The sequence below is a fragment of the Tupaia chinensis genome, unplaced genomic scaffold (genome assembly GCF_000334495.1).
Source record: "Tupaia chinensis unplaced genomic scaffold, TupChi_1.0 Scaffold000045_1, whole genome shotgun sequence".
Taxonomy (NCBI): Eukaryota; Metazoa; Chordata; class Mammalia; order Scandentia; family Tupaiidae; genus Tupaia; species Tupaia belangeri.
The window spans coordinates 7,991,487-8,006,466 of NW_006159501.1; the positions used below are offsets into that span (position 1 = coordinate 7,991,487).

At 48.3% G+C, this 14,980-nt stretch overlaps 1 protein-coding gene across 2 annotated transcripts in view; it reads left to right on the forward strand.

The window, feature by feature from the left end:
- NOL10 (nucleolar protein 10) overlaps window positions 1-14,980 on the forward strand; it is a 105,242-nt gene that overhangs the window by 23,303 nt on the left and 66,959 nt on the right. For both annotated transcript variants that reach the window (XM_014589713.2, XM_006140824.3), the window contains exons 8-12: window positions 557-617; window positions 1,814-1,899; window positions 6,309-6,387; window positions 7,782-7,931; window positions 13,938-14,004. In XM_014589713.2, the coding sequence (XP_014445199.1) occupies window positions 557-617; window positions 1,814-1,899; window positions 6,309-6,387; window positions 7,782-7,931; window positions 13,938-14,004 (443 nt within the window). The remainder of the gene's footprint in view (window positions 1-556; window positions 618-1,813; window positions 1,900-6,308; window positions 6,388-7,781; window positions 7,932-13,937; window positions 14,005-14,980) is intronic.

A 14,980-nucleotide genomic window follows, 5' to 3' on the forward strand; every position in this document is an offset into this window, starting at 1 on the left:
GCATCTTCCTTAAAGAGGCTCGTAGCAGCTTCACAACGCATTGCGGCATAAAAAAGTCCGGCTCGCCAGCTGCACAATTCCCTGTTTTTCATAATTACAGTTGTTCCTTGAGTGTCCTTGTATTCTGGACCTTGGTGAGCATTTTCAGGACATGAGGCCGATGTCAGTGTACCAGCTCGGGTTGATGCGGTCTCCACATTGTCAGAGCTGTGGCCTGTGCTCTTTAAATAGTGCCAGCTTGCCCTTCAAAGAAAACGTGTTGACAGAAACGAAGTGACCCTGCTCGTGGTGGCGGGCAGCTGTTCAGAGGAAGTTCTTCCTTGTTTGGCTGTGGCCTGGCATAGAGCACACCCTCCTGGAGACCAGAAACGCCAGCTGCCCCCGAGCCCAGCACCTGGCCCTTCTCCGCTCGGGTACTTTTCACTTGCAGGCAGTGCGAGACTCAGGTCTTCCCCCGCAGGGATCGGGGGGACCGATTCCTTAGTTTATTGAGTGCCCCTGCTCACTAAAGTCGACACTAACTAAGGTTTTCTCTCTTACCACGTTGCCCATTCAGGGAGAACAATGTTTGTGACATAAATTCAGTGCATGGCTTATTTGCTACAGGAACAATAGAGGTAAGTTCACGTCAGCCTGATTTTTTAAAATGTTTGCATTATGTTTAGTGATGATGGAATTTTTCCTTCTGAAATGTTTTTTTAAGAATTCTTTTATTAAACTGTATTTATTTTATTTTAATTTGACCAGATAGGGACAGAGAGAGAGAAAGAGACAGAGAGACAGAGAGAGGTGGAAAGAGAAAGCAAGTCGCAAGGTCCAGGACTTGCACTGTGGTCAGCCATGTGGGAGTCCAGCACCCTTAACCCCCATGCCACCTACAGGCCCCCCTCTTCTGACATGTTTTATAGTCTGCTATAAGGGCTTGTGCATTCACTGTAGAGAGGCAGAGAGAGCGAGGAAAGCAAGAAATCACCCCCAGGAGGGATGGCCACACTGCAGTTCCTTCTCCTCTACTTCTCCTGTCAGGATTTTGGGCACGTACTTCTTTACTCTGTTCAGGTTTGGGGCATGCACATGAACCTAGCCTGTCTTTCAAACCACCAAAGCCGGGCTTTGAACCATGCAGTCACCACATGGGCTCTAGCTCCCTTGACTGCTCAGTATGGAACCAGCTCCTCCCCCTTTTTGTAATTACTTACTTAATTTATTATTATTTTAAAAATTTGCCATAGGGCAAGTACACTCACCAGAAAGAGACAGAAAAAGTAAGAAAAGAAGTCACCAGGTATAGGACTCGAACTTGCAGTCGGCTGTGTGGGAGTCCAGTGTCTTTAACCACCACACCACCACACCACTGTTGGTCCCTGGCCCTCTTTTTAATTATAGAAGAAATTCAGCTCATAGTAAAACATTCAAGCAGTACTAAAATATGTATAAGAGAAAAAGTTAAATTTTTGTTCCCCACAAGTATTTTTTTAAAGAGGTTTTTGCTAAAGGGCATGTGTGCTCACCAGAAAGACAGAGAGAGACAGAGAAACAGAAAGCGAGAAATCACCCCCTCAGGGGGGCTGGCCATGGCACAATCCCTTCTCTTCCATTCTCCTCTCGGGATCTTGGGCATGCACACACATGTGCCCGGCGTGAGTTTAAGCCACCAGGTCTGGGACTCGAACTGCGGTTGACAACATGGGAGTCCAGAGACAGCCATTACACCAACTGCTAGTCCTGATAATTAGTATTAATAAGGCTTCTTTTTGTATGTTTTAAACTTTTTTCTGGTAGCACTGTTTATTATAGTTTTCTTTTTTTTCAGGGTCGAGTGGAGTGCTGGGACCCAAGAACTCGAAACAGAGTGGGCCTTCTGGACTGCGCATTAAGTAGTGTCACAGCGGATTCAGAGTAAGTGGGAATCAGTTCGCAGTGTTAATACTCCTCCACCAACTTAAGTAGAAGTATAATACCAAATTCAAATAAATTGCTAAAGGATGAAACTCTTAAAGTATATCTGAAGTTGTCCTTTTTGTTGTTTTACATAAACATCCAAGCTCATCAATGGGTAAACGAGATAGAACTCTTTCTTTGGTTTTATTGATTGGTCTCTTGTTTTTGCCATATGGTGCGTGTGCTCGCTGGAGAGAGACGGTGAGAGAGAAAGTGAGAAATCAGTCCCATGGGGATGGCCGCACTGCAGTCCCTTGTCCATTCTACTCCTGGCATCCTGGGCACGCACACATGCGCCCAATGTGATTTCAAGCTGCCAGGGGTGTCTGGGACTCAAACCACACCGCTATGCCACCTGTTGGGCCCTCTTTCTTTGTTTTGTTTTATTTATTTATTTATTTTAATTTTAAAAAAAATTTTAATTTTATTTATTTTCTTTTTGAGAGGTTTTCGCTATGGGGCGTGTACGCTTGCCGGACCGAGAGAGACAGATAGATAGAAAGCGAGAAATCACCCCGCAGGGGGGGTGGCCATGATGCAATCCCTTCTCCTCCATTCTCCTCTCGGGATTTTGGGCACGCATGCACACGTGCCCGATGTGAGTTTAAGCCACTGGGTCCAGGACGCACACTGTGGTTGACTACATGGGAGTCCAGCGACATAGCCATTACATTAACTGCTGGTCCCTGTTTGGTTTTATTTTTTAATTGCCAGAGGTCTTGTGCACTTGTCAGAAAGAGGGAGTGGGAGAAGGCACCCTCTTGTGGGGTGTGGTGATGCCACAATTCCTTCTCCATTTCTCCATCTTGTCAGGATTTGGGGTGTGCAGGCATAGCCCCTCAGCATGTTTTTCAAGCCACCAGGGCTAGGACCAAGCTGGGCTGGCCATGTGGGATCTGGTGCTCTTAACTACGAGTTTACGGCTCCAGCCTTCCTTTCTACAGTGCTGGGTAGAATGCCTTGTTTCCTTAGTTGCTGTGGAGCTTACTAAAACAAATACGCTGCAGGCATTCAGATTCCAGTTCTGTAGGTTCTAGTGGTAGAGTCAGAAATTGACCTTCTCTGTGACTAGGCAAACGTGTGCTTTGGATTTAGATAGAAGAAGCAAGTGCTTTGGAGTTTTCTTGCTCCTATTTGCCTAACACCTGCATTTAAAACAATCAGAAAAGTGATGCATGCTTGGAGGATGGAAACCTCTAAAATAAAGTAGGCGCTGACCTGTTGAATTAAGATGTCAAAGTCCCCGGCCAGCTCTGTGACTTGGTGGTTAAGGAAAACTGGGTCCCATGTGCCTGATCGTGCAGTTCAAATTCTGGACCTGCTGCTTTGTTTTTTGTTGCTGTAGGGCACGTGTGTGCTCACCAGAGAGAGAGAGACGGAAAGTGAGAAATTACCCACACCCAGGAGTGGGGGATGGCCATGGCCACGCTGCAGTGCCTTCTTCTCCTCCTCCTCTCGGGATTTTGGGCCTGCATGCATATGTGCCCAGTGTAGCTTTTAAACTGCTGGGTCTGGGATTCACGCCACACAGCTGGTCATGTGGTATCTAGCACCCCAACCTTCACACCAGTTGGCCCTTCACCTGGCAGCTTTGAAAACATGCCGTGTGCGTGTGTGTGTGTGTGTGCCCAGAACCCTGGCAGGGTGCGGTGGCGGAAAAGGGATTGCGGCCTGACTGTGCCCTGTGCTGAGTGCTTTCTTCCTCTCTCTCCGGTGAGTGCATATGCCCTCTGGCAGTTGCCAAAAAGGTGATGTTGCAGGCTGGGCCGTGGTGGTATGGCCTGTACTCTGCGATCAGGCAGGCCGAGGTCACATGGGAGACCTGGTTCGATTTCTGGTTTACCCTAGAAAGCTGGGGCAGTGTGGGCACCTGTGGTCCCAGCTGCTTAGGAAGCTGAAGCAGGAAGATTGCAACATAGTATTTAGAATACTGCATATACACACACATACACACACACACAGCAATACACCACACATGAAAAACAGAATTATGCTGCAAATATAGTTATTACTAGAGAAAGATGTTTCTTTTTTTTTTTTTTTCTTTCAGGAGAGGTTTTTGCTGTAGGGCGCTTGCACTCGCCAGAAAGACAGAGACAGACAGAAAGGGAAAGACCACCACTGCCCCTGGGGGTGATGGCCATGCCGCAATCCCTTCTCTTCAATTCTCCTCTCTGGATCTTGGGTACTCACACACACGCGCCTGGCGTGAGTTTAACCCACCTGGTCCGGGACTCGAACCACGGTCAACTACATGGGAGTCCAGTGACATAGCCATTATGCCATCTGCTGGTCCCGAGAAAGATGTTTCAGATGTGTCTTTTAAGAAATGATTTATTCAATTGTATTTATTATTACTGCTTTTTAATTTGCTATAGGCGATATGCACTCATCAGAGAGAGGCAGAAGGAGAGGGGGAGAGGTAGAAAGCTAGGAGAAAGCGAATGAGACCGCAAGCCACCGGGACGCAGACGGCTGTGACCATGCGGGAGTCGAGTGCCTTAACCAGCGTGCCACCTGATGGCCCCTCAGATTAAGCATATCATATAGTCGCCTGTGGAGTTTGATCACATTTTTTAAGAAAAACACAATTCCTTCTCCTCCATTTCTCCATTCTGTAAGGATTTGGGGTACGCAGGCTTACCCCCTCAGCATGTTTTTCAAGCCGCCGGGGCTGGGACCCCTAAGTATGTACATAGGAAGAAATAGGGTTGGATACCAAAATGTTAGAAGTAGTATTTTTTGCTATTTCATGTAGTTTCACTTGTTTTATTATTTTTTTTTTCCTTAAAGTCTTATAAGCTAGTGGTGTTTAACAAAGTTCTGGAAGGTGGAGCCACAACAGTAAGAAAAAGAGATACGGGGGGTGGTTAGGCGGGCAGGCTGTCTTTATTCACCAACTGTAGGACCTAACATGAGAGCTAATAAAATGGTTACAGAATAACTGCAAAATCCGTGACTGGTATTTATCAACAATATCCAGTTGGGAAAATATAGTGGTCAAAAGTTCTAGTTTATAACAGTCAAAATTGTGAAGTACCGAGGGATAAATTTACTAAGTGCCTGTCTGAAGAAGAGGCCAAAATTTTATTCAGAAGCAAACTTTTATTCAGAAGTAGAGAAAAATATGTCACTGTACTGGAAAGTGACTCCAGAGCTCGTTTGAAGAGTGAGTGACGGAAGCTCCGTGGCTGTGAGGCCTCGAGGCCCCCAGTAGATGCGTCCTTCCACGTAGTTGCTGGCTGGGGCTGTAGGTGGCAGAAGAGACTGGATGATGACACAGGACAGTCGGGATTGAGGCAGGACTGTGGTGCACTTCTAGCTCGTCGGCCAGCACGCCTGCCCCAAGTCACTGCTTTGGGTTCTGGTCCTCGGACGAGTGGCTCGGGGTCGCTCTGGTCTGCACCAGTGTTGCAGCCCTGCTGTCCGAGTCTTTCATGCTTTTAAAGGCCTCAGGGTCCTCATTTGGGTGCCAGTGGGGTTGTTTTGTTTTGTTTTGTTTTAGTTTATTTCTTCCATGAGAGAGTGAGTGAGCCAGAGAAACCCCAAATAGGGTTCTCACAGCAACCCATCCCTGTCTCCATCAGCCTGGTTCCCGGGCACCTGTCCCTGCTCCTGGTGAGCTCAGGGAGGCCCCGTCTGCATGAGCGTGGTTCCTAGGCACCTGTCCGTGCTCCTCATGAGCTCAGGGAGGCCCCGTCTGCATGAGCATGGTTCACAGGCACCTGTCCCTGCTCCTCGGGAGCTCAGGGAGGCCCCGTCTGCATGAGCGTGGTTCCCGGGCACCTGTCCCTGCTCCTGGTGGGCTCAGGGAAGCCCTGTCTGCATGAGCGTGGTTCCCAGGCACCTGTCCCTGCTCCTTGGGAGCTCAGGGAGGCCCCGTCTGCATAAGCGTGGTTCATAGGCACCTGTCCTTGCTCCTCATGAGCTCAGGGAGGCCCCAGACACAAACCCAGGAAGCCCATGGGAATCCCGTTGTGCCCCACTGCATTATTGCCTGTCCATCGGCAATTAAAGTTTTATTTCAGCTGGACTTGTCTGATTTAAAATGAAGATGAGCGTACTCGTGCCCAAATATAAAATTGTTTAAGAAAGGGGATATAATTATTGCCTCTTAAATAAGAAGAGGGGCCGTTTCTTGGATATACTTTATCGTGGCTTATTTGAAATGGACGATAAATGTGGGTTACATTTGTATGCGAAGCATATTTTTTATTTGATGATGAAAGTTTAGATGTAGATACCGTGAGAACGAAGGCTAGAGTGTGGTGTTCCCCAATAGGTCCGCAGTGAACTGAATAATGAACTTGCTACTCGGAAGGAGGTTTGGCCATGTGTTCATGGAGCACGAATGTTTTGCCTTCCAGGATCAACAGTTTACCCACAATCTCTGCTTTAAAATTCAATGGCGCCTTGACCATGGCAGTGGGAACATCCACAGGGCAGGTAATACGTCTAAGTTGTAGACTTCTCCTGTCAGCTGGTATGTACGCCTCTGTGTGTGAGCGACATCTGGGAACAGAAAGGGCAGCTCTGCTGTTCGGCCCGGGCAGAGACGGTGCTCCGGGGTGCTGGGTTCTCTAAGCCCCCGAGAGATATAGACTGGCCTGAGTGCTTGGTTTGAGCTACTGCGGAGCTGGAGCTGCAGGCCGTGTTCTCCGGGTAGTGGTTTGGGTGCATTTTCCAAGATGTATAGATCAGAGCTCGGTGGCCAATCAGATGCCTGCTCTTGGATGATAACGCAGGTTTAAGCACATGCTGGAGGCTCAGAATTCCTCCGACAAGACATGAGTTTAATAACCATCGCCGAAAGTCCGAGGAGCCCTTTCCCCCACAGCACCGTTATCCGCAGCCCAGGCGGCATGCGGTCGGCCGGACGTGCCTTAGCGGCGCTGGTCTGAGGAGCCCCCCGCCTTCGTCTTCCTGCTAGTGGAGCCCACATGCCGCGGCGTCTGCCTCACCCCTCCGAGCTTGCTAGAATCACCCCTGTCGTCAGCGCTGAGACTCAGCCTCCTCAGGACCCCTCGCCTCCAAGGCCAAGCTACAGGGGTGTTCTCACCCTGAACAGTCCTGGCCTTGCCATCACCGGGACAGTCCTCCTGGTGCCCGTCCTTGTTGGTGTGAGTTGCGGTGACAGTGCCTGGGACACGGCAGGCCTGCAACATGGGTCGGTGAATTAGCAAGTGAAGCCAGTCCTCGGGCTGTTCTCACCAGTACTCCCTTCTTAGTACACAGCTCAGTGGTTCCCACACTCGCCTAAAAATCACCCTCAGGGTTGAATTCATGTAATGGTGTACCCTAAGGATAATCTTAAAGATTAAATTTATTTTTTCCCTTCATGAGCACGAAGGAGAGACGGAGAGGCAGCACCCACTATCCCCAGCCAGCTCCAGATCACGGGCGCCCGTGTGCCTGCTACACTCAGGGATGTCTCCCTGTTGGGCTGGGGCCAGGGACTGACCCTGCCTCAGTATCCCTCACAGGCCGGGGAGATGGAACTGGGCTCTGCTGGAGAGCCAGGGGCTGTCCTGTAGGGTAAGGCGAAGTAGGAAATTAACAAAAGAAAGAAGAGCAATAAAAAAGCAGCCTTCCTTTCTTAAAGAGAGTGTCTCTCTTCCCACGTGGGTCAGCCCCATAGAGTGCTACATCCTGCCACTGTCCAGACCGAGTTTTGGGGAGTACTGCTGGCCGCGTGCAGAGCCTCAGCCCCCTGGGTCAGAGTGCTCATGCGCTCACACACAGCAGCGAGACTGGTGGCAGCCACCGTTTTAACTTGCTTTCTCTTTAAAGCTGAAACAGTTGGTTTGAATAGAGCTGACGTGTTGCTTCGTGTCTCTCAGGTGTTGCTGTACGACCTTCGGTCTGACAAGCCGCTGCTGGTGAAGGATCACCAGTACGGGCTGCCCATCCAGTCGGTTCATTTCCAGGACTCGTTAGATCTGATTCTGTCTGCAGACTCTCGAATTATCAAGATGTGGAATAAGAACTCCGTGCGTATTTTTATCGAGGCCGCCTCCTTCCTTCTTTGCGTGTGTTCCAAGTGCTCCTTTTCTTCCCACTGCTCTTCTGAATTCTGTGGCTTCCTGAGAAATACACACCGAGCATCCCTTTAGGAACTCCGGGAAGTCAGTCCCTTCGAGATCAGTGACACGCGTGTTTAAGTAAAGTAGTCGTGATTGCTTTCTTCTTGCTAAGTTTTCCTTTTTTTAAAAAAAAGAGATTTTTGCCGTAGGGCATGTGTGCTCGCCAGAGAGAGAGACAGAAACAGAGGGAAAGCGAGAAATCACCCTCTGGGGGGATGGCCACGCCACAATCCCTTCTCCTCCATTCTCCTCCCAGGATCTTGGGTATGCACACACATGTGCCCGGCGTGATTTTCAAGCCACCGGGTCTGGGACTCAAACCATAGTTGGCCATGTTAGAGTCCAGCCATGTAACTGCTCCGCCACCTGCCAGTCCCCTCATTAAGTTTTCTGTATTTGCTAGCACTAGCATCCACCCTAAACGTTCCGTTAGGTAGACAGAAAAGCTTCGTTTCCTGTCAGTCCAAGAGTACTCCCCCGGCTCTTCCACTCTCTCACGGCCAGAGAAAGTTTTTATAAACCTCTAGTTGTCTTCCCTAGCTGTGTCATACGTCTCAATTACACATCCTTTCCCCACCCCAAACAGATACATGTCAGACAGCACCATCACAGTAATTTCTTCCTTTTTCTTTTCTTTCTTTTTTTTTTCTGATTTTTTGCCTAGGGTATGTATGCTTGCTAGAGACCGACAGAGTAAGAGGGGAAGTGGGAATTCACCTCCTGAGGGAATGGCCATATTATAGTCCCTTCTCCTCCGTTCTTGTCCTGGGATTTGGGGCATGCACGCACACGCACCGGCACGATTTTCGAGCTGCCGGGTCTAGCACTCAGACTGCAGTCAGCCATGTGGGAGTCCAGCATCCCAACCACCACACCACCTGCAGGCCCCACAGTAATTTTTCCTAAAAGCTATATTTTCTTGGGCCCAGTAGGTGGCATGATGGTTGAGGCTCTGAATTCCCACATGACTGACCATAGTTCGACTCCCAGATCGAGTGGCTTGAAAATCATGATAAATACATAAAAGAATGTGTTTTTAAACAAGTAAACAAACAACCCCTCCCCCGCCCAGTATTTTCTTAGGAATATTTTGGTACTCTCTTCTTTCAACACCGAGTATCATTTAAAGTGGCAAAAGCCTGGGCCGGCCATGGTTTGGTAGCTAGGGATGCCAGATCCCACGTGGCTGTCTGCATGGTTCAAAGCCTGGGCCTGGTGGCTTGGCTAGCGTGCTGGGTGCATGTACTTGTGGGTCCAAAGTCCTGACGGAGAAACTAAAGAGAAGGAATGGTGGCATGACCACATCTCACTGAGGGGGGCTTTTTTCCTCTCCCTTTCTGTCTTTTTCTCTCTGTCTCTCACTGGGAAGCAATCTGGTAATTTAAAAAAAGAAAAAAAAATTTATATTGCTTGTTTTGATTGACTTTCTATTTTTCATTTTTTGACTTAAAACCCAAGTGTTTTATTTTTAGAATTTTTAAATCTTTATTAATCGTTTAATTTTACTTATTATTATTATTTTTTAATTTGCTGTGGGGCACTTGCACTCCCCAGAAACAGACAGACAGAGAGCGGGGAAGGGAGCAAGCAAGCCGCCAGGTCTGGGAGTTGAATGGTGGCCAGCCATGTGGGAGCCCAGTGCCTCAACCACCACTTCACCTACTGGCTCTCGAAACCCAAGTGTTTTGAGAGAACAGTAAAAGATTAGTTCATCAAAAAAATGGGGAAAATGCATGCTGTATCCCAACTGCATTTAAGAGTTGTTTGCATTTAGTAATTAGGAACTTACAGTAAAAAAGAAAATGTTACTTGTTAAAAATCAGTATTTGAAATGAAGTCACGTGGCAGAGGCGCCGGCGTCTGCGGGCCAGTGTCGGGCTTTTCCCTGGGGCCGCCTGTGCGCCGGGCACAGATGCTGGAGGCAGCCGGCACAGTGCAGTGCCCGGTGTAATCTCTGGCTTCTTGAGCCATTCCTTGGAGTTTTCTGAATTTCCTCTTGTTAATTGCCGATGTTTGGGCACTTATGCAGGAGAACACAGCTCTATGAAGACCACAGTCCCCTCCCCACCTGTCCCTGCTTTCAGAGTTTGGGCTAGTCACCCACATGGCTGGCATGTTTGTCAAGCACCAGGTCCGGGACTCAAACCATGAGGTTGGCCATGTGGGATCTGGCTGCCCCAACTACCAGGCCACAGAGCTGGCCCTGCCTTTCTCTGTCCTGGAAATTCAAGGTTGTCTCAAAGTGCCTCTCAGTTCCTACTTGTCACCGAGCCTTGTGACTGTGTTTATGTTACGGAGAAGAGGACGGGTTTCCAACTTTTCTAAATTCTCGGAAGAATTATTCTGGTGACCACAGGGAAATCAGCTATGCTGTCTACTTTGTTAGTTTTGAATTTGGAAGGTTTCAAGGACTTTCTTAGCATGATTCATGGTGCCTTAGACCAGAATTTTCTTTGTTCTTTTTCTGGCAACTCAGACTCATTTATGTTTAAACAATATTTTCAAGATTACAAATATACTTATTTTTTCTTTTTTAATAGTTTTAAAGAATTTTCTACAGGGGAACCAGCAGTTAGCATAATGGCTATGTTGCTGGACTCCCACGTAGTCGACCGTGGTTCGCGTCCCAGACCCGGTGGCTTAAAACTCACGCCGGGCGCGTGTGTGTGCGTGCCCAAGATCCCGAGAGGAGAATGGAGGAGACGGGATTGCGGCGTGACCATACCCTCTGGGGGGTGATTTCTCACTTTCTGTCTCTCTGTCTCTGTCTGGCGAGCGCTTGCGCCCTAGAGTGAAAACCTCTCAAAAAAAAAAAAAATTCTACAGAGTGCGTGTGCTCACCAAGAGAGACAAACAGGGAGGCAGAGAGAGGGAGAGAGGGAAGGTGAGAAAACGCCCCCTGGGGCATGTCCTAATCCCTTCTCCATTCTCCTCTTGGGATTTTGGGCATGCACGCATGTACACGCTCAGTGTGTTTTCCAAGCCACCGGGTCCGAGTCTTGAACTCTGCAGTCGGCTGTGTAGGATCCAGCCACTCCAACCACCATCCCTCCAGCTAGCCCTGGTTTTTATTTTTAAAATTGATAAAATTCTGCCGAAGTAGACATGATCCCGGCATGGCTTCATCACCTAGAGGTAGCGACTGTTCCCTCCATGGACGGTTCTTCCAGACCCCTTCTCTACCGCACAGTTCTAATCATGTCGATTTCTGAAAACTGTGGTACTTTTTCTTTTTTGTTTCATGCTGTGAGTTCCCTTTTTCTGCTCTTCTTTTTCTTCCCTCTTTCTTTGCTGTTTCAATGGAAACTTGAGAAGGGGAGGTAACCGTGAATTTCCTTGTTTGTCTTGAGGTAGAATTTGGCTGTGGTTGGAGCCAGCTGGTAGTGTGGTGGTGAAGACAGCTGGATCTCACATGGCCTACTATATGGTTCAAGTCCCAGATCCAGCAGCCTGAAAAACATGCCAGGTGCATGTGAGTGTGTGTGTGTGTGTGTGTGTGTGTGTGCGTGCGTGCCCAAAATCCCGACAGTGGGGAGAACTGGAGAAGGGACTGTGGCATGGCCACTCCCAAGGGGGGTGCTTCTCAACTTCTGTCTCTTTCTTTTGCTCTGTGTCTCTCTCTCTGGTGAGTCTTTGTTCCCTCTAGCAAATTAAAAAGAAAAGAAGAATTAGGCTGCTTATTTTTATCAAGCAGGAAGTCACCTTCCTGTCCCTCTTGCTGTGGGAGCTCTCCAGTCTGGTGATTACAAGTTATAAATGCAAGAGCTGGCAGAAATGTTCACCACCACTACTTGAAATCATCACACGATAATTGCTACAACAAATTTTACTTCAGCTTTTTGGTTTCCTGTGACTAAATGCATCCCCTTGACTAATACCCAAATTGCTTGGTTTTGCTCGACTCGCTCGCCTTGTTTATCTTTCATTGTGAGTCTCTACGCCTACCTTCTCATCTCTTCTCCTTTTACTTTCCTTCTCTTCATATCTGAAGATAAAGTGCAGCTTCCCTGTATTTAAAACAGAAAGGTTTTGCCTTAACTGTATAGTACCAACACCATGTATACGCATAGGCTTCCATTTCGTATTTGTAAGTTTCTTTATTTCTTCCATGAGTGAGAGGGACAGAGACTGAGAGAAGGAAAGAGAGAGAGACAGCACCGCCCACGGGTCCTGATGCTGCAGCCCATGCTCAGCACTCGGCTGCCCTGGCTCCTGGGCATGCTTGTGCCTGCCGCGCTCAGGGAGGTCTCCGGACTCGAACTGTCGCCTTCCCACATGGGATTACTGTGCAGAGCATTGTGCCATACTGCTTTGCCACCATCCGGCTCCTTTTTAAAATGTCTGTTTATTAATTCATGAACGAAACAGAGCGAGACGGGTACGGTGCCCCTGCAGGGTCGGGGTGCTGGCACCACAGGGACCCCCCCCCTCCCTGTGGTGGCCAGCCATGTGTGCCCGGCGTGCTCAGGTCCCCACAGGCAAGCCCGGAGCCTCCCTGCACGGCTGCCTGGCAGAGCGTAGCACTCACTGCGCACCGCCCAGCCTCCACCCTCCTCGGTGTTTTACGGTCATCGTCTGACCTGGCCCCCTGGCGCGGCCATGGCAGTGCTGTCCTTACTTCTTACCGGGCTGGCCACACCTCCTTTGGGTTTTTTTGAGTATAGGATACATTGCCATCTCACAGATTATATGAGTTTTTATTTTTTGGTGGCTTTCTTTTTTTTTTTTTTTGGGGGGGGAGAGGTTTGTGCTATAGGGTGTGTGCACTCATGAGAGAGAGAGAGAGACAGAGAGACAGAAAGTAAGAAATCACCCCCATGGGTGGATGGCCACACCTCAATCCCTTCTCCTCCACTCTCCTCCTGGGATCTTGGGCACGCATGCACACGTGCCCAACGTGAGTTTAAGCCACCGGGTCCGGGACTCGAACTGCGGTTGACTACATGGAGATCCAGTGATGTAGCCTTACATCATCTGCTCGTCCCAAGTGACATGTTATAAAAAAAATTTTTTTTGGACAAGTCACCTCTTCTCCTTGGGCCTCAGTCCCTTTAACTCTAAAATGAGAGCATTTGACAACTTTATTTTTATTTTTAGAGAATTATTTTATTTAAGTTTATTTTTTATTTACTTATTTTTTAATTTGACCACAGAGGGACAGAGCAAGAAAGAGAGAGAGGGAGAGAGAGGGCAAGTGAGAAAGCAAGCCGCCAAGTCCAAGACTCAAACTGAGGTCAGCCATGTGAGAGTCCAGCCTCAGCCACCACGCCACCCGCGGACCCCATTTTTGATACATTTTAACAAGATGAAGTCCCTAAGACCTTTCGAATTTGAATTCTATGATTTCAATTAGGTTATTTCCTTTATGTAGCACTAAGTGGTTGAGTTAGGTCTTCAGCTTATTTTCTTTATGGATTTTGCCAAAGTTATCTTCATGTTATATTCTTTTTTTTTTTTTTTGGAGAGGTTTTTGCTATAGGGTGCGTGCGCTCGCCAGAGAGACAGACAGAAAGTGAGAAATCACCCCCCAGGGGGGATGGTCACGCCGCAATCCCTTCTCCTCCATTCTCCTCTCGGGATCTTGGGCACGCATGCACATGTGCCTGGCGTGAGTTCTAAGCCACCGGGTCCGGGACACGAACCACGGTCGACTGTGGGAGTCGAGCGACATTACTCTAACTGCTGGTTCCCATGTTATATTCTTTTTAAAAAATAATAATTTTATTTAACTTCATTTATTCATTTATTTTAATTTGACCTGGGGGGCGGAGAGAGAAAGAGCGAGTGAGAAAGCCACCAGGTCTGGGACTCAAACCACAGCTGGCCCTGTGGGGTTCCAGCGAGTACCCTTAACCACCATGTGAACCTTCTTCAGTCATGGTCTAATCATGCATTTTTTTCTTGTTATTTTAGGGGAAAATATTCACTTCCTTAGAGCCAGAACATGACCTGAATGACGTTTGCCTCTACCCCAACTCAGGTATGCATTCTGTAGCAAAAGATCCCTCAGTGAGACCAACGTGGCCAGACCTTCTGGGGTTTTAGACACATTCGGTTTCTGAACATGGAGTTTACTTAGTCTTGACCCTTCTTGGATGGTTCACTCACTCGGAGAAGTCCAGAGCAGGAAGTGGTGCAGATGATTCAGAAAGTGGCCTCCCCTGACTCAGCCCGCCCAGCTGAGTAGTGACAGTTTATAGGTAGGTGGCAGGTGAAATGTTATTTTAGTACGCTCTTGAGCTCTTTTATGTGATTAGTAATAGCGTGTGGAAATTGAGGTTAGGGTAGGATTGGAGAAGGCTGGCGTAGCCTGATAATACTCAGTTGGCTCATGGAGCTGTGAGTTTTGACATATTCTGTGTTAAATGCTGTTCAGCAGATTGCAGGATAGATTTCAAATTTAATAATGCATGCAAGGCAGATCTGTAAAGAATTTTGGTATATGAGACACAAAAAGAACTGATTCTGCTTTTTAAGCAGTGAATTCTGAGGACAGACACGGAGACTTTTAAGAGAGATTTTTGCTATAGGGCACATGCGCACACCAGAGAGACTGAAAGCGGGAATTCACCCCCTAGGGGGATGGCCAGGCCTCAGTCCCTTCTCCTCCAGTCTCTCTCAGGATCTTGGGCACACATGCAAGCAGTCCAGCGTGTTTCAAGCTGCTGGATCCACGACTTTAACCAGGGTCAGCCATGTGGGAGTCCAGCAGCATAGCCACTAGCCATCTGCTGGTCCCCAGACGCAGGTACTTTTGATAGAAGGATACGCACAAAGCGTGCAAAGTGCTGTTATATTTGTACAAACAACACTGACAATTAGCTGTACAACCCACGGGTTCGCCCAGAGTCCCTGGAGCAGAGCAGAGAGGTGTGGGTTTGGGCTGAGTCTGGACCATCGATGAGTGAGCTTTGGTCAGGTGGAGTTGGAGGGTGAGGTGATCCATGGGGGAAAGA